Genomic DNA, 25,968 nt, shown 5'->3' with positions numbered 1-25,968 from the left:
ATTAATGGTTTTTTTTTTTTTGGGGGGGGGTGTTTAATGACAAGAAGCAGAGTAGATGTCCTCTTTCTTTTGGAGGAAATCACTGCAGTTGCCTTGCTGCCCGCCGTTGCCGCCTCACTCACTGCCTGAACCTCCTCTCCACCTTCTTCCCGGCCCTCCCGGCGCCGCTGCCCCCTGGCGGCGCGTCCGCTGCGCCCGCGTGTTTCGGGGGGGCGGCGGCGGCCTCCCGCGCCCCCGCCTCGGGGCCGGCCGCGGCGCGGCGGGGAGGCGCCTGGCGCCACGGCGCCCCCTGGCGGCGCAGGGCGGCGGCGCCGCCTCCCCCGCGCTGGCCGCGCCCCTCCCCGCCGCGCCGGGGCCGGGGCCGGGGCCCGCTGCGCCGCCGCTTCGCTCCGGGGGGCCATGGCCACCTGGCGGCGGGACGGCCGGCTGACGGCCCTGCAGCGGCTGGGCTGCGCCGGGCTGGCGGGCGCGCTGAGCCTCAGCCTGACGGCGCCGCTGGAGCTGCTGACGGTGCTGGCGCAGGTGGGCACCTGGCACTGCCGGCGGGGGCTGCGCGGCGCCGGGCGCTGCCTGTGCCGCGCCGAGGGCGTGCGGGCCCTCTGGAAGGGGAACCTCACCGCCTGCCTCCGCCTCTTCCCCTACAGCGCGCTGCAGGTCGCCGCCTCCCGCCGGTAAGCGAGGGCCCGGCCCCGGGCGACCGGCTGGCTCCCCGGAGCGGCGGGGCTGCGCCCTCTCTCCTTCCTTTCCGCGCCGTCGGGGAAGAAGCGGGAAGGGAAAGCGAGGAGCCAAATTTGTTATTTGTAGACACCGCTAGCCTGCGGCTCGGCTGCCTTCCGCGTTCGCCGCGCGCCCCGCCTGGGCGCTGCGCCCCTCCGCGCGTGCGGCTGTAGGGCGCGGAGCCGCCGCGCGGCGCGTCCCGCGTGGGCTCCGGGCGCCTTAAACCTCTCCCAGGCCGCCGTTACCGTGCGGCCCACAGGTGTGACTGCGGCACCCGTTCTTTGCGCCCCTTTTGTTTTAGTCACTTACGGTTCTTCAGGCAGTTACATCCAGTGCCTCTTTGTTCAAGAAGCTTGACAAAATCCTGATTCCAGTCTTTTTTTCCCTGTTGTTGCACAGCTGCTGTTCTGCTGTTTTGGCAACGTTGAAGTCGACATCTGACGTTATTTGTTTTTAAATCTGCTCTTTGATACTACCCAGCCGTCCGATTACTACAAGCCCTGGAGCGACTGCAGCGGGGCTGCCTGACCGGTGCGGAGCAGCGCCCGTCTGCCGGCCTGCGCGCTCTGCCTACACCTCGCCCTCTGCTGCCCCTGTGTTGTAGGCTTTGAAAGCACGGCCTGCCTGTTCGCGCGCACCAGCGTGTTTTGCCGGTTTGAGGGGTTGTGGTGCTTCTTTCTTTCTTTCGGCCAGCTGTGTACGTGGTGCGCGCTTGACATTTTCTGCCCTGCTGGGCGATGGGTTATTGCCGTTCGTGGGCTGTGCTGGGTGGGGAGAGGCATGGGCTCAGCCTGCGCGGGCCAATCAGGCCGGCGGCGGCTCCGGCCCGGCCTGACGCTGCCAAAGGGTTTGACCTTCGTGTGGCCGAGCGAGAATCATCCTCCCAGCGCTGCCCGCGCCGCTCCGGCAGCGATAGACAAGGCTGTCTTGGCATCGGGGAGCTCTGCTGTGTCCTCCTGCTTGTGGAAAGTACAGCGGTCCAAAAAGGGTAGGGAAAACAGCAGCCTGGAGGCGGAAACAGGAGTTTAAGTATGCTTACTTGAAGTTCCCCAAAGAGTCAGCGTTGCTCCCATCTATACCTGCTGATTCTCAGCCAGGTAACTTAGTTGTTTCTGCAACTTGAAACGCTCTGTATTCCCTTTGCAAGGCTACAGCTTATGTCTCTAGTTTGCTCAGTGAGTTCTTTCGAGTTACAAGGGGAAGTAGGCTACCAGGAAAACTAAGTACAAGCTGCCTATACATACTCCCTGGTTTGTTATTTGCTTTTTTTGTTTTGTTTTGTTTTTTTCCTCTAGGGGAAGAATTGTATGCAAAGGCAGGAAACACAGAAAGAGAGAAGTGTTAACACTGCGACTTCAATAAATGGCAGTGCTAACCACAAAAAGCTGTGGGATGATGAGAAAGTTAGCAGACGCCGGGGAGGCAGTGTAGAGGGAGCCAAGCTGGCTGTGGAAGGGATGGAGTTTAGCTGACTTTGCACTCTTCCTCCTGTGGTTACTGTGTGGGGGCTTGGTCTTTCCTTGCCGGTTTTAAATGTTATCTGGGTAGAGCACAGAGGCACCGCCCACACACAGAAAAATCAAGCCCTGTTGACTCTAGGAACTAAATAAGACACATAATAAAAAAAAAAAGAAAAAAAAATGTATACTTTTACTTCTGCTTGCCTAGTGTTTCTGCTTTGCACCCTGTCCAGGGCACAGGGCAAGGAGATGCAGGGATCTGTCGTGAAGTAGAAAATACTCACTTGGATGCGAAGACGCGTCAGCCGAGCAAGAAGTGACATGTAAATCTTGGCAAATTATTTTGTTCTAGACATTGTGTAGTCAAATGTGTACCTGCTGTTTAGGCAGTTTAGCTAATGCTTCAGCAATAGACTAGCAGGTTTCTTTACCTCCAGCTGAGAGTCTCCTCTCAACTCTTTCCTTGCTTCTTGCTGCCTCCGTGACGCTTCTCACTGATTTAGGAGCGTTCTACTTATATGGAAAAGTCCTTCTGTGAATCACAAATGGATGAGTTGTGGGTTAGCCTTAAAAATCTGCGCTTTCCTCAAGTACATTCAAATTTAGACTTACCCTCCAGAGCAGAGTAGTGCCTGCACCTAAGTCATCTCTGGGGAAGTATCCTTGTGGGCCCTCCTGTTCTGAAATAGTGAAGAGAGGAATGTTCAGTTCAGTTCAGCCCTTCAAAAGGGCTGGGGTGAAGTTATCTGTGTGCTTCTTGGACGATTATTTTGACTAGGGGAAGGCCTTGTAGAAGACTGGGCCAACGTCTCTGATCATCGGAGCATTTCTTGCAGGCATGTTTTAAGTTATGTTGATTTTTATCCTGTAGATGGAAATATAAATGAGGATTCTACAGACTAAAATGACTTTGAAGTCTCTTACAAGGAAAGCAAACAAGTAAATCATTTGAACAAATAGTCTCCAAATCTTTGAAGATTGTTTTTCTTGTTGTTGAATCGGTGCTGTAGTTCTCCAGCAACATATGGGGAATCAGGCTGTGTGAGTTCAGTCTGTGCTGTGAACTGTGCTGCAGGTAGAGATACTCCAGCTGCCTCTCAAAAAGCTGGATCAGGTACTGGGAAGTGTTTTAGCTCAGGAACACTAAAAGCAAAGTGAATTGCATTGCCAGAAGTCTGTATTCCAGTCGCTGACCTAGCTGTTAGCACTGACTTCTGCATTTCTGCGCTGTACTGCAGAGTGGATTTACCTTGTGTCCAGTGCTCAAATCTCTCTGGGCTCTTAGCCCTGTCATTCTGACTGTGCTCGTGTTTGCCCGTCCGCCTGTTCTGTTTCACAGAGGTTCTGATGCTTGTACGGTGTTATGCAGTATAATGAGGTTCTTACATGAAATACATGTTGAAATTTCAAGTCTTACTACTGAAGAAGTTTGTGGAGAAGAGCAGAAAAGTTTCATCAAGAATAATCTGCCTTTGTTTTTTCTTGTTTCCTTCTTTTTTTTTTTTGTACTGTGATTAATAGTACCTCTTGTATGTGTTTATTCTAGACTTGTTACGCTTTTCACGGATGAGTTGGGTCATGTTTCCCACTGGAGAGCCATCACAGCAGGAAGTCTGGCTGGCATGGTTGCAACCATAGTTACTTATCCTACTGATGTAATTAAGACACGACTCATTGTGCAGAACCGCCTGGAACCGTCTTACGAAGGGATTTTTCATGCTTTTTGCAAAATTAGTCATCAAGAAGGATTTCTTGCACTCTACCGTGGTGTTTCACCAGCTATATTAGGTAAAGTAATAATGAGGAAAGTCACATTTTTGAGCGTCATTGCACATTGTTTATTGCAATTATGTAATGCATTTGTTTGCTCACTTGACTTAAAAAGCAAATACTGATGTTGATCTGTAGAAGGTATCTAGCTTTACAAAGCATGACAATACCGATTGCCCTTGCTGCAACTATTTTCCTTCAAATTATGACTGAGTGCTTAGCATTTGTGTGTGCTTAAGAGTTCAACAGAATACTCTTGTCTGTCTTTTATAGATGATCTGGTTGTACTCAGATGCAGGATTTCCTCTATTTAACTCTTAAAAAGCAGAAAAAAAAAAAAAGCTTCTAACTTCTGTCTAGGTGCAAGACTATCTCCCTGGCTGTTTAGTGAAATCAGTATAAGGAGTAACATATAAGTGATGTGAAAGGTGAAAAATTAGCAGTTTTCTCTCTTTACTTGAAGTGACTTTTTAATTATTTATTTACTCTCCGTAGCTTTTTTAAAAATGCATAGTAATGTATAATCCGCTATAAAGTTGATGAGAGCGTGAAAAAAGCAAGAGAGGACAGAAGCATCCCTCATCAGCTTGACTGTAGAGGCAGCTCCATTTACCTGTACAACGGCTAGAATTGGGTTAGGCTGGAGAAAGACTGTGACCTGTCATGAGACCAAAGCAGGAAGAAATTCTGACCAAAGATGCAAATTTTAACACGCAAATATATGAACGTGTCACCATGACTAGATGCTGAAGTGTGGGGTTTTCATGGTAAACCAATGGCCAAAAAGTAAAGTTCTCCTATGTGTTGGTCTGATTTGAGCAATGCAAGGTGTAAACTGGAAGTGATTTATGCCATCTGTTTAGGTTATGTGAGGAACACTTGTTTTCTTATTGCGGTGTGTGCTCATGTGAACCTTCTCTATCTGGTTTGCTTTCTAGGTGCTATCCCATTTTCTGCTGGCTCATTCTTTGTTTACATCAGTCTGGACAAAATCTGGCGAGAACCCATAATTCATTTCACTCCTCTTCAAAACTTTATAAATGGCTGTGTAGCAGCTGGTGTGGCACAGACCCTTTCTTTCCCGTTTGAGACTGTAAAGAGGAAGATGCAGGTACAGAGCGTCCTTGTTACTAGTACTTTGTTAGATGTGCTTGTTTCAGGAGGTTGGGGCAAGACTAGCCAGGTGATCGTGACTTCCACTCTGTTTCTCTTACCAGTGGACTACAGAGGCTTTGGGGTTTTTGATGTCTGAAAATTCACTGTTACAAATGTGCTGTTGTGTTTGTAATATGTGTACAAGTACTATAATGGGATATATATTTCATCTTGGACTCTGTGTCTTCAGCTTTATTTCTCCTTCTCTTCACAGCAAATCCATCAGATCCTCACAGTTGAGAACTGGCAAATGTTCTCTGACAAGCAGGTGTTCTGTCCCCTTGGTGGTAGGCTGGGTGAAAGAGATCTGTGTCATCTCCATGGTTTTGGTCTCTGCTGTTTATGCCTGATCTGCTTACCAGCAGTCACAGGAAACTTGCACAGCAGTTATTAATTCTGCAACGTCAAAACTATCCTCAGTCCTATTTCTGACTGCTCTGGTTAATGGGTAACTTTCCAGTTGCTGGTGCTGTCGCTTTGCTGGAGCATCAGTGCTGCTAGAGTTACTGTATCATTATATATAATTTTGATGCTTCTTTCTCCTGAGAGATTAGTAATAATGATTAAAAAAGAACACCCCACAGCTTCTGTCTTATTGACATGATTAATTTCATGTTGTCTTATTTTCATCAAAACTTCATCAGCAGTGAATGGCTGACTGCTCTCTGGCTGTGGCACATGAATTAGTTCTTTCGGCCCAGTTGATGGGGTTGCAGGTTTATGGGAACCTTTTGTGATCGCTTCCAAAAAAACAGTCATCGTTTGGTGTGGCAGCATTATAGATCTCCGCATCAAGTGACAGCCTAGTTGATAAGCCTGGAGCTAGCAAAAGGTCAGGGAAACTCTGAATTCCTCTCTCCTGCTCGCAGGGTTCCCCTCTGTAGACAGAGGTCAGACGCAGTGTGTGACACAGAAGCATAATTCATTGCCCGCTATTCAGATGGTAACACCGGACCTCAGCTGAAGAAGTGATGTCTTATATTAGACCAACTCATGTAGCCGAAGCGGGGAGAAGTCATGCTTTGGGCTGAGCTCTTTCATCAGGTGTCTCATAAACTGTCTTAGGTGAGGAATAAATTCTGAGCACGAAAACTTGAACCTTTTTCCCCGCTATATCAGTTGATCTTAAAAAAGCAATTACCTCTTGTTACAAGTCCTACTTTTCTTTATATCCTTAGGTGCACAGCAACACTGTTGCCCTAAAGAATAAAGAAAATAAATACATTTACTGTGATAGTTCCCTTTTAATTGCTTGATTTCAGTATATCAGTTATCGAACATTTGGTTTTCGTAGTCAGTTCAAAAGTAACCTTCAGCAGTAACTGATGGGATGTTATAAAGTCCTGCGTCCCCATTTGGCTGGCTGGGTAAGCAAAGATGTGCAACGAGCCCATTTTTCGTTTTCCTGCCACTAGGCTGTGCTGTTTCACCAATGGGACGCTTAAAACATCTGACTGGGGCTTCTAGAATTAGAAAGGAACTGGATTTATTGCCCACAAGTGTGGGAACTGGATTTACTGAAAAATTATTCTGGAAGGCAAAGAAGCTAAACGGAGAGGTGTTTTTCGCCATAGGTGCATTGGAACAATTTGCATAGTGATTTCCCAAGTATGGAGAGACATCCCCCGTTGAGTAACTCTTCCTGAAGACGTAGGAGAAGGCAAGGGTATTTCATAAGAAGTAGCTGTCTAGGTATAAAAAAACCATAACCCTTGGTTTGATATTGGAAATGAGGTAATTCACGGAGGTCTGTCCACGAATGAAACCTCTTGAAGATCTCACCCAAGCTGATACTGAGCGCTTACTGGAACTCATGTAAAGTGATCCAAGAAGTTTGTTTTTCACTGCTATCTTCTGGGTATGGCCCAGCCTTGCAGGGATCAGCCCTGCGCTGCGCTCACTCCCTGGCCTGTTTGACCTCCTGTTGAAGGCACTGCAGTTTGCCATGGGAACAGGTTCTGGGGAGGTGGTGGCTGAGGATGCCCTGAAAGTAGAATGCGATGTTCAGTTCACAGGGTGGTGGTCCGAAAAGAGAAAGGATAGCACCAGAATGGGTATCGTGCGAAGGGACCTAGAAAGAAAGAGAGTAAAGAAGGGAGGACAGAGCTTCAAGACTTCTCAATGTCCTGTAGAAAACACAGGAGTAGATACCATTGATCACAGTTTTTTTTGTTTTTTTTCTTAGCCATCTTGCTCTGATGAGGCTCCCTTTAGTGATTCAGTTTTCTAGGTAATACAAAGAGAGGTCTACTGAAGCCTTTAGCTGCCCTCGGGCCCAGTGTGAGTGCACTGCAGTGCATGTGAGGAAACGCTGGCTTTGTTTAGGAGCTCTGGACACGAGTTTGGTGAGTGAAGAGGAACGCACAATGTTGTGGAAGTCAGTATAAATTCTCCTTCTTCTATCCCTTCCATCCCACGGATCTGACAGATGGAGGTAGTATATTGCCAAAGAATTTTCTTCCTGTGAACCTAGTGGTAATGAGGAACTAGGGAGTTGCAAGGCAGTCCCAGGAGCTTCAGAACCTGAGAAACTAGGTCATAAAGCAGTGTTCTCTGATCCCGGGATTGAGTACAGGCCTGAGACCAGAACATCCAGATCTTTGCCTGACATGCTGGGCAGCCTTGGACAAGTTCGGTCCGTCCATCTCCTCATCTAGACAATACTTGAATATATGTTTACTTGACAATATGTTTACACACACTGGGAATTAAATTCTGCTGAGAGAGGAGGGGTAAGGTGTTATTTCTAACCTCTGTCATAATCATTTTGTTCCATCCTTTCTCATTTTACATAGCTGAATCCTACACTTCTGATGTCAGCAGCTTCTGTCATTGACATCTGTGGGAGTAGGAATCTGTTAGTGAACAGTTTTTCCTCTCTGCTTTGGTGATGATTTATGATGTCAGATTTGTTCTGTAACCATGGCTTCTTCTCCCTCTGATATTAGTGTTATCTTTATCATGTTGACATTTTTTACAAAAATGCTATGTTTACTAAATATACTTGAATGGCTTTCTCTAAAATATGTTAATTAACATGAATGAATCTTACCAAATATGTGAGTCCTCTTTGTTGTGATTATCCTAATCTTATTCCTTTGTCTTCCTTTTTTCACTTTGCTCCTGATGGGCATGTTAGAGAATGGAGAGGTACTGTATGCATGTTTTGGCATGGGCATATGGCTTTTGTTGTGCATCTGTAGAAGGGGATTAGTGAAGGAGAGGGTTGTTCAAAGGGATGTTCTATGTTAAATGCTTTCCTAACTCATTCTCGTGCTATATCAGCTTCAGAACAAAAACTTACTGATCGTTATATCCTTTTAACTGCTTGTTATTCTTGGCTTTCCTTCCTCACTCACAATATTACGTTCTTTGTTCAACCCAATGTCTAAGCAGTATTCGAGTACTGCACTTTTACCTTGCAGGCTTATTAAAGTGCATACAAGAATGCTCTCTTTTTACCCTTTAGCAGGAAGGTATCTGCCTATAAAGGAGTCTGGATCTAAGGGAAGCACGGGTAATAGGCTTCTACTTTTCCACGTCGCCTTTTTGCCTAGGATGACCTTCCTAGGTCTGTCCTGGCATTTCAGCAAGGGAAGACGAATTTGGAGATGTTGTATGCCATACAGAAGTTTATAATTAGAATGACACTGAACCTAGGCTGCGTGCAGAACTGGAAATCCATAAACATACAAGCGGTCAGCGCAAACCCGACACTCAAGTTTGGCGTTTCCCCTTTTGCACGTGACTCTCGGTGGTAGGCTCAGATACTCCACAGCGGGGAAGGCTTCTTAGCCTTCGTTCCAAATTGACATGTGACTTTGGAAGTTTTGTGAGGCAAAATATACAAAAATGACTCTCAGATTTCACAGACGCTTAGTCTACTGTACAGATAGTCCTCACCTCCTTACATGAACAAACTGTAGCTATGTTTGCCGAAGTTCACTCCTGTGCTCCTATTTTGCTGGTATAATTTATTTGAATGGATGTAACTAAAACTAGCTGAAACTCTTCCTTGCCAGTAAATGCTGCTCAGGGATAGCTTTACCATCAAACCCTTGTAATCTAGAATAAGCGTGCTTTTGCTTACTGCAGGATTCAGCATGTTTTTGGTGTTGACTGCACAGCATCCTTATGTTGTGAAGACATCTCTCAGGGGAATACATTGTTCAGTGGTATGTGATCTTTCTGTTTTAAAATCCAGGCTGTGTATTCCCTCTCCTGCCGTGAACAAATGGGCTCTGTGTTCTTTGTTAGCGTGGACTGTTGTCATGCATTACCCAAGAAGTGGTGGTTTTTCAGTGACAAACTGAATCAGGCTGAGGCTGCCTATCAGTCTGTAATGTCTTTTTTTTTCTTTTGTGCTTTGAGACACAAGATGCTCTGCAAGGGTGAAATTTGTTGTAAATGATGTAAAGGTTAGGTGTTCTCAGTAACCTCGAGAAAACGGAGCAGTCATTCCCTCTGTGAGGTAGCCTGTTGAAGGTTAACACGTTCTTGTGCTCTATTGGCACATTTCTAGTCTGAAGTCTGTTAAAGGTGTTATTTAAGTCTCTATCTAAAAGCAGTCTCCTCGCTATGGTTTTTGCATGGTGAAAGTCAGTCTAGCAAGAGCACAGCGGCTGGGTTATGAACAAAGCTCTGGAAAAGAAAATTATATATGTTCATTAGAAAAGCGCCTTCTCCCTGCTGAAATGAGGCGACTGCTCCAGCGTTGCTTCAGCGTGAGCAACTCGCAGAGAGTGCTGCATCCCTGGAAACGGTCGCTGGTGCTGGCGTGGCAGCCTCTGAGAGCTCCCGTGCTGTGGCGTCCCTGCTGTTTGTGAGATTTGTGTTCTTGTCAGCTGGGAATATGAAAGTTATTAGAGTCATGACCCCGTTTAAAAATAAGAAATCCTTTTTGGGTCATGTGGTTCACACGCCATCTCAAAAACATACGTGCTCTGAGACTGTGCAGGGAGACCCTTTATTAGTGAACTGCATGGGAGCCTGAGTTTTGAAGACTTTCAGAGGTGAAGCCATTTGACCACACAGAGTGGCATATTCCATAGTGTGGAAACAAATAATGAGCAGTATGAATACTTTTAGTCTGATTCATGGGGAAGTAAGGTTTATGTGGTAGCTAGCTGTCTGTCCCTGCTCCCAGTAACTGTTGATCCTGCTACCAACTGCAGCTAAATTTGACAGAGAAGCAGAGGTTTCAGAGATGCTGAGTCCCTTCAAGTTGTGTAAAACAGGTGCCCCGATAGAGAAGAAACTCCAGAGTTGTTCTGACTGAGGGGGAGGCTGCAGTGTGAGGTCTTACATTAACTGACGCTAGAGAGCCTCTTTGGGGAAGAGAGTTGGTAAGGCCCCAGACACAAGAAGAATTCCAGTCTGAGCTTGCACCTCCCAATGCACGGCTCAGCCAGCCATGAGGGGCAAATTCATAGGAAGTTCTTGTTAGTACTTGTTGTGCTCACGGGGCTAATTGTTACGTTAACATACTGTGTAAAATGGATTACATAAAACATTGTATTTTTATTAAGGAAAGGGCTCAGCAAGCGGTCCTTTCTGTTCAGTCCCATCCTGTTCATTTGGCACCCCAGTCTGTGTATTTAGTTGGAGATGAACTGTGCAGTTCTGTTTCCAGATAAAAGAAAGGATGCTGGCATCTTCCAGCCCTCCGTTGCCCCAAGACGGGGTAGAAAGCAGTTCTGCATGAAAGGTGCGGTTGCCTTCTGGTGTGTCACAGTGTACTTCAGGGTATGCACCTGAAACGTGTTTGCACTGTTGTTAGAAGGACTGCCCAACAAGCATTGTGTCTCCCTTCGTCTGTGCATTTGCAAAACGACAGGAGATGTTCTGTCAACCTGCCTCTTCTCCTCCTCCTTCCTGTGATCTCGTTTTTCCTTGGTGCTCGGAGTCAGGCATCAGCCAGGACCCTGCATTCTGCTGTACTTGGACTTGGGACCAGTTTGGCTTCTCTGATTATTGACAGATAGACGATTTCACCAAAAACACACTCCAAAGTCTATCCTTTCTTTCCTCTTTTCCATTATGCCTCATTGCTTTCAGCTACCAGCATTTTTTAATTATTTTGTTGATGTTGCTATTAAGATATTTTATACTGCTGTGTATGAGGTTACTTTGGGAAGTACTCAGTGCAGCAACCAGTCGGGACATGATGCCTGACAAAAACGACCTGAGCGTAATGTGGGCTTTGCCTTCTGTAATAGCTTGGATTAGCTTTTGTCTGTCTGAACAAACCTCAGAGGCATTTCTTGTAGATCCCTAGTTTTGCACAGGAGAGAATCACAGAGGCTGGCTGTCCGTGGAGCTGAAACACTGAACAGCGCCACTGAAAAGCTGGGTAAGACAGAAGTCATAAATTAAAAATCAAAAGTAGGACGGGGCCTATCTAACCGTCAGGTCTACCTTGTGAGAGCTTGTGCTCTTACTAGTGGTCTTTAACCCTGTTCATCCAAGGAGTGACAATAGCAGTGACAGCTGTCACTGCTATTCCCTAACATCGTCACTCCTCTATCAGTTACACAGGAGAGCCTTGTGTCACTTTGGAACGTGTCTGTGCTTGGAACAATGCTCCTGCGACTTATGAGAGGATTAGTTATGCAAAATACTGCATAAACGGGGGCTAAAACTTCATGGACACTCTCTTCTTTTTTTAGCGGGTTTGTTTTGATTTGGTATAATTCTGTACCTAATCCACATAAGGCCAGTGGAAATAGGTCCACTGTAAAGCCCCAGTCCTGCAGAAATGTTAACTTTGGCCTCAATTCCTACACAGACAGCAGGAGATGTGGGAACTAGTGTCGCTGTTCACAGTGTGGTGTGGGACCAAGCTTGCACCTTTAAATAAACCAGTGCTAACATGCATGAAAGCGGGGTACCTGTTTGTAAGGATTGAACTAAATCGTCATGAATCATCTGAAACCACCCAAAAGTGTCCGTGCAGGGGTTAGCGCTATCCTGAGGAAAGAGACTTCTGTATTCCATACTGAAGATATTTGCATGCAACAAGTGTTATAAGCGCAGAAAGCTTAGGTTCAGCAGCAAGGGAGGGATTCTGGGATGAACCATGAAGTCACAGGATATAACAGGCCTGGCCATAACCTGTTTAAAGCTAGGAGTTAAACTCGTCCTTGCTGGTCACTCAGTGCCATTGATTTCAGCAAGGCAAGAAGGACTTGGCCCCAGTTCAGGTTACAGAGGAAAGGACAACATGTGCCTAGAGTGCAGGAAGCTGGAGGTCACCTGCTCGGCTGTCGTCGTCTGGAAACGATTGCCTCCTAATATCTCATCATCATTTACCTTCTTACGTGCCTGAATAGAGGTGGACTTTATGTTCCAGGCCAGGGGTAAGTCAGCATTATTAAACCACTGACACAGGAAAGACAACAGCTACCACCTCTTCTCCAGGAGAAAGGATCGATTTGACCAAAATTATGTGTACTTTTTCTTTTTTAAGTATTAATCCTTATTTACACTTCAATTGTTTCTTGTCTGAGTGGAATGAAATATTCTTTTAAGCCTTCCATCTCCGCTTGAATGAAACTTCTGTTCATCGTAGTGGAGTTACCGGAAGAAAAACCTGTAGAATTTGTCCTTCAGATTCCTTTGACTTATGGTTAAACGTTCCTGTTGGATGTGTCCTTATTAACCCAGACTGTAAAGACTTCTTATTTTACATTCTAGATTAAGAGAGTGAACTCTTGAGCTGTGTTGTAAAGTGCCTTCCTGTGCTTTTTTAGAATCAGAAAAGCAGGATACTGAATCTATTGGACTTGTAAATAACAAAGAGCACTTGTAAGTAACAGGTGATTCTCTTGTATCTGCCCATCAGAATAGCCTATCTCCTATGATAGCTATTTGCTGTTAATTGATTTGTCATACTCCTCATGCCAATAGTACTACATGCTTAAAAATAGCAAAGCTTTGTATCAACAGAGATTTTATGAACAGGAAAGGGGAGAAAAAAACACATGAACTGAGAAGGAAGTATTTGCAAATTAGTCTCTGACTACCTGTAAACTTAAGCAGGAATTCAGATAGTTGCAAACCAAGATGTCCTGAATTGCAAGTGGGGATTTCGTATCTGCAGAGCTCTAGGCACAGGCTTCAGTGGCCCAACCACCGTGCAGGTTCTGGATCCCGCTGTTTTCTCCTTTGTCCCTATGGGGCTACCATGAGCCTTGGAAAGATTCAAACGAACTATCTTTTGCTGGGCACCATTCTCCCGACAGTGAACTACATCCATCCTTCAGTCCTAAAAGGAAGAGAGTAGGCATTCGGGGCTGGAGGAGGTCATTAAAAGGGAAACTTCTAAGGGGCATGTGAGATTGCTTCCCAACATGGCACTGAGTTGTTCTGGCATTCACCTCCTACTGCAGACCAAAGGAGAGATGGTGTTTGAAGAGTCTTCAGGTAACAACTGACTTTATTCCCTTGACAAGAGTTTTGTCGTGACACATCACCCTTGTCTAAATATCTTGTTAATATAAGAAAAAGAGAACCAGAGTGCAGGTTGTTTTCTGGGTATTACCCAGTCCATACATACCTGTAACTCTTGGGTTTGGATTGTCAAAATAGAGCAGACTGCTGACTTCTGGAACGTATCACAGTAATGAACTAGATTCAGTGGCCTCTGGGTGCTAAAAGGGTGTTTGTATTTATGAGAGAGCAAATAGGACTAATTCTGCATTTGATGTGCTTTAATCATTTGAGAAATAATCACCCATCAGAAGCAAAAAGAAGATCAGCAACTTAAACACACGGCTACTGTGACTAGCGGCTTGGCACTCTGTGTTGTCAGTGCAGGAAGCCGAGCAGTATCTCCAGCCTTCCGCAGTAGGAGACAGCCATAACTGCTGGGGGAAGGAGATCCTTAAAGGATGTTCGTGACCGGTAGGTTTCCATTCAGCAGCCCATAGTGTCAGGTGGTGTCAAAAGAAAGGAATTCAAGCTGCTCTGAGGTGCGTGGTGTGAAACATCTCAGTCGTAAACGCGATCTTTTTGATATGAGGTTAGCCATTTGATTTGTATGTCACGGTAGGTTTCTGCAAAACCAGGGTAGAGAAACGAGTTTGATCTGTTTGGTTAGTTCCGTTTTCTGGCTCTTGCGCTGTAAGGCGGTTACAAGCATTCCAGTATTGCAGACATGTCTAGAAGGTGCAGAACCACCCGAAACCCACAACCATTTTTTCATTAAAAACAGTGCCAATGAAGCACCTTCCTAATTTTAGTCTTTCATTAACACATTCTAACTTTGCTCAGTTGTGTTCCAAAAGGCTGAATTTTTAACTAACTACACGCTGATATACCTTTCATTTTACACTAAGACTCTACAGACAATTGTTATTTAAATATTATGTCTAAGGTCTTAGAAACAAACTCCTCCTATAAAGCAGAAGGGTCAGCAAAGCATACTTCACCCCACAGACTGAAATCTTGAAAACGTCTGTAGCCGTGGTGAATGTTACTATAAATAAATCTTTCAGTAAATCTCCGAAGAGATCAGTGTCCGTGGGCAAATCAGAAATCTGGATTTTCAACTTATCTGTACCTTTTTAACATTCTTCTGAATATTTTTGCTGCATGCAAAATCTTGCTGAAATCAGCAGTGTGCTTGTAGCCTGCATTTGTGCCGTATGCAGGAGTGCTGCAATCAGAACTCTTTGATATGTGCCTTTGCAATATGTATACAGCAACTAAGGGGATTAACTTCCACTCCTGCAGTTAATTCTTCCAGGTCATGCCCTGCCTATCACAAAGAGACTTGAAAAAGGAGGGGAATCATATGTGCAGCAGCATGTCTGCCTTCCTCAAGCATTTGAAAAAGCTGTCGCTCTTCACTGTTTGACTGCTGGTAACTTCCTTTACCGAAAAGGCTGTGGGAACCCACCTGACAGTCCAGAAGCAGAACAGTGCTTTGAGCCCCGCTCTCCTGTGACTGGTGGTGCATTTTTAAGGGTCCCTACATCATGCGGATGCTCTTCAAAGCATCCCTGGTACTAATATCGCCATTCTCAGTGGAACTGGTCCCTGAAGTCTTAGTGGCAGCACTCGGCATCTTTTACAGTACGGTCATGAGTCTTTGTACAGGAGTTCCTCAAAGCTTGAAAAATGATTTCTCTCTTTCTCAGTGTTGGATTTAGCTATTACTTTTCAAATTCTCACACCACTTAGGTAAGAGAGCCAAGCAGACAGCTGAGCTTCCTGGCCTCGTAGCAATAGAGCAGAGGTGAACGTGTGTATGATCATCGGCTACCAGACTAGCATCGTTATCTTGAAATATCTGTAAAGGCAGGGCCAGTAAAACTGTAAAATAACAAATCCAGTAATGTCTGTCTCTCTGAGCCCTAAAACAGGAAGTTGTGGGAGCTCACACCGCAGTTAGGAGTTAGGGAAACAACTACAGCCCCGTGGAGTCAGCAAGGTCAATATAGGCACAAAGAGGGGAAGCAGTTAAAACAATTAAACTGCTTATTCTCCCCAAAATGTGGTCTCTCTGTTACGGATCAGGTGCACTGGTGAGGAAGTTCAGACAGAAGCAAATGCTTCTGCTCTTTCCTCCTTAAAGTGTAAAAGACCTTAGATTAAATCCTCAACCCTACTCTTGTCCGGGATAAAAGAGCCCGGGCATGATCAAGGGGATCTGGAGAGTACCGGATTAGGAGGTGATGGAAGTCCACTGCCTTCTCTCTCAGCGCAGACAGCTGCAGATTGCTCCTCAAACCACTTCTGAAGCCTTGTCAGAAGGCAACCGTATGATTTTAGCTGTCACCTGCAGTCAGAAGTTGATCCCGTGCACTACGGTCAGACGCAAAAAACGTGAGGAAGAACGTTCAAGATGATAGAAGACATACGCGGTTAGCTTTGGGTGGATTTGGGAGGTTGTGTTTTTTTTTTTTCTTTTAGCTTTAAATTTTAGCAGCAGACTTACCAGTAAAGCAAGGGGGTACAACAGCATTAAACCCAATTTACTGCCACCTCCTCTTACACACTGGAGCATCAGTTTTGGTCTGCTTCCATTTCTACTATCTAAACCAAAGTACTTGGCTGCCAAGTACTTGAAATGCTATAGCCGAGGCATCTAGAAAATGACCTGCCAGTTGTCAGTTTGTAAGAGAGGCTTGTCATAGGCTTAGCACCTTTGAGAAGCTGTGGGTTAGTTTGGCAAAGCAGAGGAAAAATGCTATGACACATGGTGTTTTAGATCAGTGAGGAGATAATGTTATCCGTATTCACCAGTCAGGTAACTGTACAACTCCTGTTTCTTTGAACTTTTGTCCTGTTGTGATCCAGCTTGCACATGCAAGGTGTCAATGTGTGGCTTGGGGTCCCCTCACGCTTGTGACTGAAAAGTGTCACTTGCCGTGCGTATGAGCCAAACCCTGGTTTGCCCACGCAAAATAAGCCTGCGGCGCATGTGCATAGGTGGATGAGGAGGGGATTACTCAAGGTCAAGTTATCTTGTCCATGCTAAGGCAGTAGGAGATTAGTGAAGGAAGGATTTTGCTGTTAAAAGTGACCCACTGCACTTGCCCCACGTGAACAGAGACTGTCTAAACTGCAGCTGGAAATGTAGCTGCAGTCCAGCGAGACATTTCCAAGCTGACTTTAACCTGTCTGGATCAACTAACCGCATAGCAGAGGTTCAGAAACGCGGGCACCAGCTGCTCACCTGCAGTCCTTTTGGGCTTGTGCAGCCTGTGCTGAGGTCTGGGTTGTCCCACTGCTGCTGTGCTCAGCCCGCAGCGCAGGTTGCCCGTCTTGCTGCAATGTGCACGCAGCCTGAGCTGCAAGAGTCAGGTCAAGTTTTGATCGGGATTACAGGAAGGCACTGTGGTGTCTGGGCAAACCCCAGGCTTCCCTCTCTTAGGTGCTCCGCTGCCCATGATGTGAAATACCTCTCCCCAGCCACGAGCAGCCGGCAGACTTGGGCCTGATGTGTCTTGCCGCTCCGCTCGGTTTCTGGTGGTTTGTCTTTGCAAGGGCAGGTTTTATTTCTGGTAATGAATTGACGCAAAAGGAAGTGCTGTGTGCACTTACTGCTCTCTTTCTTTCTCCTACCTGTCAGGCAGGGTATTCCCTCCCTTTGCTGATTGCGTTTCAAGGCAGAATGGTTAATTCTTTTGAAGTATAATTGATTAGAGCGTGATACGTGGACAAAAGAATCCAGATCAATCTGTTGAAACCTGGCATAAAGTCAAGTCCTCCTTTCCTACCAGAATGGAGGAAATAATTATTTTTAATTACTTTGGTTTTCCTTTGTTTGTCTTAAATCCCCTTGGATGTCTCTCGAGCAGGCACAGAGCCCTTGGCTTCCCCACTATGGAGCAGTTGATGTCCATTTTACTGGCATGACTGACTGTTTCCGGCAAACCGTGAAGAACAAAGGTGTGCTCGGACTTTGGAGCGGGCTCACACCCAGTCTGCTCAAGGTGAGTTTTTGCTTTCATCCCAGTCAAAGACTGTCCTGAACTAACCAGGACGCACTGTCAGAGGCCTGGGGTTATAACACATATGACCTTCCTCCATACTTATTAGCAGCTTATTGATGATAAAGTCTGTGACAGAACTGGTTTAATCTCCAGCAGGTTATAAACCAGCTGTATAATATCTTTATAAACCAGACCATAGGTTTGGTCATATTTCCCCAGCTGCAAGCTTGGCTTCTAGATATTGTTACTTCCATCAGATTCATTGGAATGCCCTTAGAGAAGGGAGTGCTGCTAACGCACGAGCCAGGGCATGGATGAGGGATTGCAAGTGATCCACTTACGGCAGCTGAACAAGTCCTCCTTTTCGGCTGATCTCCAGTAATTTGCCGTGCCGTTCCTCGCTGTAAAGAAAATTACACAAGTAGAAACCACCTCCATGGGAGTCCTAATACTTTTGTCCTGCTATTTGCAGTGAGCAGGGAGGACATGCATATCAGTTACTACAGCCCTTACCCAATTAAAAGCATGAAATAAAACTTGATAGGCTAAACAGAAGGTAGTTTACATAAAAACATTTTACAGTGCAGCAGATGAGGACTACCTACGTGGGGTACTGCAGGTCAGCTAATGAGTGGTCATGGAGCAACAGCGTGATTGATCATGACTGCCTGCCTGTTCCTGGCCATACCTTGGCTGGTGTAAAGCCACATAGCGCCAGAATTGCTGATTCTGCATGGGACAGAAGAAAGAAATTGTTCAGTCGTTCTAGTGCATGCAGAATGAATCCCAAATTCTGTATTAGGGTTTGCTAAGGTTACTAGGATTTGCGCGGATATTTTAAAAGTTGTGTTAATTTACAGGCCAGTAAAATCCTTATTCCTCACAGTGTCACTATAATTAGTTACGTATGAATAGCAGACTGCTACTTTTAGCATGCTGCAGGTGCCAGCCTAATTTGAGGCGAGGCTCTGAGTTTATATAAATCAGCACAGCTCTATGAAGAGACCGGAGCAAACATGAAGTCCTAGAAGTCCATCCTCAACCATGCTGTGATTCTGTGAAGTTTCCTTTTTAAAAACATCTAAGCTAAGAATACTGTAGTGATTCTAACATGCATTATTATGTTTGTTTGGTTTTATGTATCAGATCGTCCCATACTTCGGTGTAATGTTTAGCACTTTCGAATTCTGCAAGAGAATCTGTCTGTACAGAAATGGTTATATTGAGTCTCCTTTAAGTTACAAACTGACTCCTGGAGTGGATCAGAGTTTACAGCCACAAGAACTGAGGGAATTAAAGCTCCTCCGCAGAGAAAACTTTGAGCCAAGGAAATCGGCTTTTGAAAACTGAGATCAGAGTGTCCATCGCAGATATGATTGCCTTTCTTCATGAACTTTGCAAGAAGGATATGCTGAACTTCAGGTACCAGCATCTCAGATTATACGGTTTTAGTACTGAAATGTCAGTGTTAGGAATGAATAAATCTTGCGTCTCATTTGCTGAATGGATACAAGCAATATGAATATCAAGTGTATCTTGAAGAGGAGAAACGCAACTAGTTTGAAAACACTATGTCATTGGAACTTGACATGAGCTTATTTTAGGTGCTTTTCAATGCTGAACAGTCTTTTTAGATAAAGCCACTTGCAGAGAGCAAGAGAACTGAGATGAGAGGACCAATTGTGTCTTCAAAATATTAGAAAAATTAAAATACATTTTTTGAAGTAGTTTGAGATACGATGTCAGCAGAAAATTGTAAACAAACTGTAATACACACAATGTGTGGGCATTTCTACTGAAATCTGTTAGTGATACCGTGTGGACAAGGCATTCTGCAGATGCAGAACTAGCCCCAGTTTCGTTCACGCTCCTGAATCGAGTGTTCAGTTTTTGAGACTTACTTGAGAATAATAATTTAGTATAAGTCTTTGGCATAGAGATAAAAACGTGCTGCTGCAGCTGTGCTTTTGCTAAGAGAGAACTATAGCATGTGAAGTGAACTCCAAGACACTGGAATGACAATCTGAAAAACTTAAGTGCATATTAGAAAATCTTTCCCCCTTTCTGCTGCACTGTAACTGCATGTAGGTGAATTATTGCAGGTTCAAAATAATGTTTTTCCTTAAATCCTCTAAGTGAAATATTTCCTGAAAAATTCAGTTCTTAAATGTGTTAGATATTTCGGAGCCGAGACCTTGTGATGTTTTTTTTCAGTATTCATTCTTAAAGCTCTATCTTTATATTAAGCTACTACTTAGTTCCTGTGGGCCGACGCAGGCCTATCGTGCTGCTCCGACCTTGCCTGTGGAACGGCTCTGTGCACACTGTGCCGGTGATTTTTCCACTTTAACTATTGTGATCTCGAAGTCACAGTTTATTGCCTGTTTAAGTGCAGCTCAACAGTCTAGGGAGCTCTTGGGCAAAAAAAGGTCCTCTTGGTGTTATTTTCTCCAGAAAGTACAAACTTTCTCTGTGCGCTGTTGCAGCCAGCTGCCTCTGCCAGAGCCTCCCTAGCTCCACACGTCCCCTCACTGCCCTGAGTCGCGTTCGGGCTCTGTTCGATGAAGAGGACCTGAATATGAATAGTGATGCTGGCCTGTCCTCTCTGAAAGGGGGAAGTGGGGCTCGCATGTGGAAATTCAGAGAGGGCCAGAGGTATCGCTTAGGTTCGTATGTAGAAATACAGCTTGGGAACCGCGTCATTGTAGCGCCTTCTGCCAGAAAACCCTTAAAATAATGTGTCCACGTGGGCCCATGTGGACCCTCTGTGGCATGTCCCGGTGGCCCAAAGCTTGCTGCAGGCCCTTCTCCCCACCCCACTCTTTCTTAACAGATTGCAGCAGCCCTGCTGGGTGGAAATAAGTAAATCCCAAGAACTGCTTGGTTAGGCCACCTCACAGCAAAATGAGACAGTGGCAGAGCTACTGTGGGAGCAGCCTGTGACTGCGGAGAGAGGTTTGCAGAAGGATTTGGGCCTAATTGTAAAGGCTGACTTGCATCTCACCCTCAGCGTTGATACACCCTATAGCTGAGGTCTTGCGGTATCCCTGTAACAGGCTTGCTCAGTTCTGCTATGCCGGCGCTTCATGTTGGTTTTCTTCTCAGAGAGGAATATAGACATTGATAGCAAAAATCAAGATGGTAAAGAGCAGACCTTGTGGCTCATGTATCATATCGAGGCTGTAAGTACCACTGGCTCTTTCATCAACCTGCTGTGCCTCAGTTTCCCTATCTGCAGATAATAACGCTGAGATTTATTTGGGATGTGTGAATAAGGAAACGTGACTCGGGTCACTACTGGAATGAGTTGGGAAGGAACTGATTTCTTAAAGGGTGTCCTTACCTGGTCCAAGCATATTCATGTGTTTTACTAACATTGTATTTCTGTAAAGAACTTAAAGCGTTAGTGATGGGCGCATATGAACGTTTGCTCAGCTCTTCAAAGCTGATCAGAGTTAAGTGAGTTAAAAAGTTACCTCTAACTTGTTTCTGATATGCTAATGACACCTTCTTTGTATTGTAATGTATTCCTAAGACCTATAAATCACTTATTAACCTTAACCAAGTTTCCACCTTGTGTAATGACAGCTACTCACGTGAAATCCCCCAGAGGAACAGCAGAGCATGTAAGGCAGCGCTGAAACAAAGGGCTTCAGCAACGGGTCACCGCAGTGCAAGCGTGAAGCGGTGCAAGCGGTGGCCTCCATGCGGATGGCCCGTGATGGCTCATGGAGCCATGAGCGGTGCCACCGTGAAGAGCGGTGCGATAACAACAAGGCCAAAACGCAGCGGAAGCGCGTGGGCGGGTGAGGGGTCACTGAGGGGCCTCGCCCTGCGGGGCAGGTCCTAGGTCTCATGGCGCATCTCGCGGCGGCTGAAGGCAGCAGCCCGGCGCAGTAGGCCCGAACGCTGCGGCTCCGCGGTGCCCGGAGCCCGGCGGCGGCGGCGAAGCCGGGACGTGTCGGGGCGCGGGCGCCCGGTCGGCGACGGACCCCTCCGTCACGGACGCGTTGTCTGTCGCGCCACGGCGGCTCCTGCCGAAGTCACGGCGGCGCCTTCGCCCCGCTGCGCGACCCGGAGCCCCCCCGGGGCAGAGCCGCTGCTGCCCGGCCGCGGCTGGCCCGGCGCCTCGCGTCGTCCCCCGTGGGCCGGATGCGCGTGGGCCCCCCCCGGGGGGTCCCGCTCTCCCCCTCCCCCCCCTCCACGGCGGTTGCCGGCTGCCGCCTCCCCTCCCGCCCCGCTGCGGCGGCCCCGCCCCCCCTCGCCCGCAGCCAATGGGCGGGCGGGACGCGGCGGCGCGTCGCCGGGGCGCGCCCGCGCCCACGTGGCCGCCCGCCGCCCCTATATAAGGCGGCCATTTCAGCTGCGCGCTCGCCGCCCCGCGCACCGCACCGCACCGCACCGCTCCCGGCCGCGCTCCGCTCCCGGTTCCGCTCCCGGCCCGCCGCCGCCGCCCGCCATGACCGATGCGGCCGTGTCCTTCGCCAAGGATTTCCTCGCCGGAGGGGTGGCGGCCGCCATCTCCAAGACCGCCGTCGCCCCCATCGAGAGGGTCAAGCTGCTGCTGCAGGTGAGCGGCGGGGCCCGGGGCGGCGGCGGCGGCGGGGCCTCCCCAAGGGCGCCGCAAGGAGAGGGGGGCGGCGGGCGGCGGCGGGGCCCGCGCTGACGGGCGGCCCTCCCGCAGGTGCAGCACGCCAGCAAGCAGATCGCCGCGGACAAGCAGTACAAGGGCATCATCGACTGCGTGGTGCGCATCCCGCGGGAGCAGGGCGTCCTGTCCTTCTGGCGCGGCAACCTGGCCAATGTGATCAGGTACTTCCCCACCCAGGCGCTCAACTTTGCCTTCAAAGACAAATACAAGCAGATCTTCCTGGGCGGCGTTGACAAAAGGACCCAGTTCTGGCGTTACTTTGCGGGTAACCTGGCGTCCGGGGGCGCCGCCGGCGCCACGTCCCTGTGTTTCGTCTACCCCCTTGACTTTGCCCGAACCCGCCTGGCCGCTGATGTGGGTAAAGCGGGGGCTGACCGAGAGTTCAGTGGGCTCGGTGACTGCCTGGTCAAAATCTTCCGGTCGGATGGCCTTAGGGGCCTTTACCAAGGCTTCAATGTGTCTGTCCAGGGCATCATTATCTACAGAGCTGCCTACTTTGGCATCTACGACACCGCAAAGGGTAGGTGGACTGAAATTTAGTTGAAATAGAGATGCTGGACCGCAGCAGATCTGTAGCTTATTTTGGCACGTGCTGCTGGCTCGCCTGGTGTCCCCATGCAAAACCCTCTGTCCCCTAGGCATGCTTCCTGACCCAAAGAACACCCACATCGTCATCAGCTGGATGATCGCTCAGACGGTCACTGCTGTTGCTGGCTTGACCTCCTATCCTTTCGATACGGTTCGTCGTCGCATGATGATGCAGTCCGGGCGTAAAGGAAGTAAGTTTCCATTTCCTGTGTAGGGAAGTGTTGGGCATCCTTGAAGAAACAGCTGCTCGTAGACCTCAGATGAAGGCAGAATGGTTTTGCTTTCAGCAAACCTGTAGCTACCCCCCCCCCACTTTTGCAAACAGAACAGTGTGAGAGGGGCTCCAGGAGCCTAGGTAGATGTTAGGTGGGAGGAACAGATGGATCCGTCCACTCTGAACTCCTATAACGTGGCATGCACAAGCAAGATTTCTGTGAATAGGCAATAGCAGCATAATTTGCCCAAGGATGTTGCAAACCAGTGTCTCTGGGCCAAGAAGAGATGTTCCTCATTGCAGGCATGGCCTGGCTGACTGTGCAGTGGGTGCTGGATCTGGAAGTGTTGGTGTGTAGCAAACAGTAGTTGCATCCTGCTCAAACCGGTCTTTCCAGTGTCTCCTAGGGGTGCTGCAGCTGCAGCATATCTCCTGGACAATATTGTCCTCTAATGTGATAATTCTGGAGAATGTAAGACAAGAAACAGGATTGACTTGAGGTTGTGAAGCTGGCAGATAAGTTAGGCCATTTCTCACCTCGTTTTGGGGGTCATGGGCATCAGTTTCCTAACAGTCTCTTATCTCCTGCAGCTGACATAATGTACACCGGCACGATCGACTGCTGGCGGAAGATTGCCCGCGATGAGGGTTCCAAGGCATTTTTCAAAGGTGCTTGGTCGAATGTACTCCGAGGAATGGGTGGTGCTTTTGTCCTAGTCCTGTACGACGAAATCAAGAAGTACACATAAGTTATTTCCTGTTCTGAACTGGCATGTTGTGTTATGTAATCTATGACCATTCATGGACTGTATCAAAACGGTCTAGTTACTAATCAGTGGCAACTGGTATTTATACAGGTTGGCATGGGGCAGGGGTGACTGCCTGCCCTGTCTTCATGAAGTCATTCCTCTAACGGGACTCAAACATGGTTTCTATTTCAATCGCTCCAGCTTAAAGAGTATGAAAAAATAAAAGTCTGAAACCAACTTCCCTTGTGTTGTGTGTGTTTGTTCTCCCAGCAGCTCTAGTGAGGTGGTTCTGCACAGTGATTGTGGAGAAGGTGGGATCCATCCTACATGCCTTGCTCACTGCTAGCTATGCCGGGCCTCCTGCAGGCAAATAACGCTGCCTGTCAAGAAAGCTATGTACTATTGCCTCCTAATGGAGCCTTAGCAGTAAGTGCTGGAGTCAGGACTGGCAGCTCAGATACATTTTTTTTTTTTTTTTTCTTCCCAGCTGGCCTCTCCAGAGGCCCCCCCAGTAGCAGGAGCTGATATACTGCCCATATTCCACCAGTGCCTGCTTTTGGCCTAAGTGCTCCCTTGTGCTGATGCAACCTCACCCTCCTTCAAATCACCAGCCCTCCCAGCTGAGCTAAAGGCCTGGGAGACCGGAGAGATGTCTAAGGAGTATTTGCCGTCCTCTGGAAGAGCAAGGAGATAGGATCATGTGCTCTGGCCCAGAATGCAAGCTACCTACTCAGGCATGTTAAAACCCAGCCAGAGAAAATAAGTGCAGGTAATTGCTAAGCCTCTGGCTAGACTTGCCCTTATGTGAGGTTTTGGGCTGCCCAGATGCAGTAGCTGAGCAAAGACAGCTGGTTCTGTGCCTGGGCTGCCCTTAACCAGGCAAGGAGCCAGGTCTCCAGCCCATCACTTACCTCTGAGAGCTAAGCTCTCCCCAGTCCCAAATTTGTGAGAGGGAGGGAAATTCCTTCCTGCTACTGGAACAATCTGGGGAAAGCACTCCAAGCCTTGGCAACGTGGGTGGCTTGGCTTTTATCCAGGCTACTCCATGGCTCTGTGAGCTGCCTGAGTGAAGCTGTTCAGTCCAGAGAGCAGGGGGGGAAAGAACGCTCTCCCAGTCCAGGCTCTCTGACCTCAAGATGAGGGCCTCCCCTCCTTTGAATAATGCTTTTTGGCTGCTCAGGCTTGTTCAAAGCAGTTGCTCTCAGTCACTGAAACTGATCTCAACCACTAGCCAAGGCTGACAACAAGCACTTGGGTTGCAAAGGGCAGTAGTTGCTTTTGTTGCTGAAATCAGCTCCAGGTGAGCTAGGTGTGAGAGCGCAGCACCGTCTGACTGCAGCTGGAGTCTGTGTAGTCCAATCTGCGTGGACAGACATCTGCACTCCTGATGGGAGACGGTCTCGTCGGTCAGTGCCGCTGTTTGTTTTGAGGGATCTGCAGGTGGTCGGCAGTGCAAATCCACCTTCCTCTGCTGCACAAAGTGCCCTCAGTGAAACTAGTGGGTGCTGGATCAGGTGAGGGGTGGGAAACCACTGGGGGCTGCCCTGGCCAGGCACCCCTGCCTCAGCCGTGCTGTTGAGCCTTGGCTGGTGCTTTCACACTGCTCTTGGGCTCATGCGGTGTGACCCCCCCCCCCGGCGCTACCTGCGGCGGGAATGAAAAGGACTGGAAGTTTCCCAGCGAGAAGCAGAGCAAAGGCACAACCGCAGGCAGCACGCCTGGGCCTGAGAGGCAGGCGGCAGCCCGGCGGGACGGGACGCTGCCGCGGCAGCCTTGGCAGGGAGCCCTTCCCTCATACCCAAATGCAGGTTAATTCATTAAGGGCTTTCTGCTCTTACTGCCTTCAGCTGCTGAGCTCTCCTGAATTGCAAAGGCCTTGCCGAAACGCTGCTGATTGATTGCTCAGCGAGGGGCTTGCTTGGCCGGCAGGGGCTGCTGCCAGCCGTTAGCAGGGTGAGGATGATGAGGGTAAGCGCATGGTCCCTTTCTGCAGGTGGGGGCGGGCGAGGGAGCGCTGAGCCAGGCTGCGCTGCCCAGCTCTAAAACAGCCGAGCCAGGGCTGCTGCAGGGCTCAGACCACAGCTCTCAGCCGAGTCAGTGGAGAGGAGGGGGGGCTCCCCGGGCGCTCTCCCCTTCCTCGCTAATGCAGGAGTGCTAAAAAACAGCCCCTCCCCCCCACCGTGCAACCTGCTCTGCAGGGATGCTGAACAAACCGAGTCAG

General features: G+C 48.0%; 2 protein-coding genes across 2 annotated transcripts; both read left to right on the top strand.

Annotated features, from left to right (window-relative positions):
- The first annotated feature begins 362 nt into the window (after window positions 1-362).
- SLC25A43 (solute carrier family 25 member 43) lies at window positions 363-21,106 on the top strand. Its single transcript, XM_068957631.1, has 5 exons — window positions 363-671; window positions 3,724-3,965; window positions 4,886-5,058; window positions 17,411-17,545; window positions 18,692-21,106. The coding sequence occupies exons 1-5, from the start codon at window positions 400-402 to the stop codon at window positions 18,893-18,895; spliced, it is 1,026 nt and encodes a 341-aa protein (XP_068813732.1). The 5' UTR covers window positions 363-399; the 3' UTR covers window positions 18,896-21,106.
- A 721-nt stretch (window positions 21,107-21,827) lies between these two features.
- On the top strand, window positions 21,828-23,984 carry SLC25A5 (solute carrier family 25 member 5). Its single transcript, XM_068956996.1, has 4 exons — window positions 21,828-22,115; window positions 22,230-22,716; window positions 22,835-22,975; window positions 23,590-23,984. Exons 1-4 carry the CDS (start codon window positions 22,005-22,007, stop codon window positions 23,745-23,747), a joined length of 897 nt encoding a protein of 298 aa, XP_068813097.1. The 5' UTR covers window positions 21,828-22,004; the 3' UTR covers window positions 23,748-23,984.
- Window positions 23,985-25,968: the final 1,984 nt, after the last annotated feature.

The sequence above is a fragment of the Struthio camelus genome, chromosome 11 (genome assembly GCF_040807025.1).
Source record: "Struthio camelus isolate bStrCam1 chromosome 11, bStrCam1.hap1, whole genome shotgun sequence".
NCBI classification, from domain to species: Eukaryota; Metazoa; Chordata; class Aves; order Struthioniformes; family Struthionidae; genus Struthio; species Struthio camelus.
The sequence above is the reverse complement of the archived record's forward strand: the minus strand, read 5'-3'. Positions and strand labels throughout refer to the sequence as shown.

Excerpts from the sequence above, each read along its gene's own strand:
- SLC25A43 (XM_068957631.1), top strand. The coding sequence starts at position 400 with ATGGCCACCTGGCGGCGGGACGGCCGGCTGACGGCCCTGCAGCGGCTG. Across the intron at positions 3,966-4,885 it reads TGTTTCACCAGCTATATTAG|GTGCTATCCCATTTTCTGCT; the intron begins GTAAAGTAATAA and ends TTTGCTTTCTAG. Across the intron at positions 5,059-17,410 it reads CTGTAAAGAGGAAGATGCAG|GCACAGAGCCCTTGGCTTCC; the intron begins GTACAGAGCGTC and ends TCTCTCGAGCAG.
- SLC25A5 (XM_068956996.1), top strand. The coding sequence starts at position 22,005 with ATGACCGATGCGGCCGTGTCCTTCGCCAAGGATTTCCTCGCCGGAGGG. Across the intron at positions 22,717-22,834 it reads CATCTACGACACCGCAAAGG|GCATGCTTCCTGACCCAAAG; the intron begins GTAGGTGGACTG and ends TCTGTCCCCTAG. Across the intron at positions 22,976-23,589 it reads GCAGTCCGGGCGTAAAGGAA|CTGACATAATGTACACCGGC; the intron begins GTAAGTTTCCAT and ends TATCTCCTGCAG.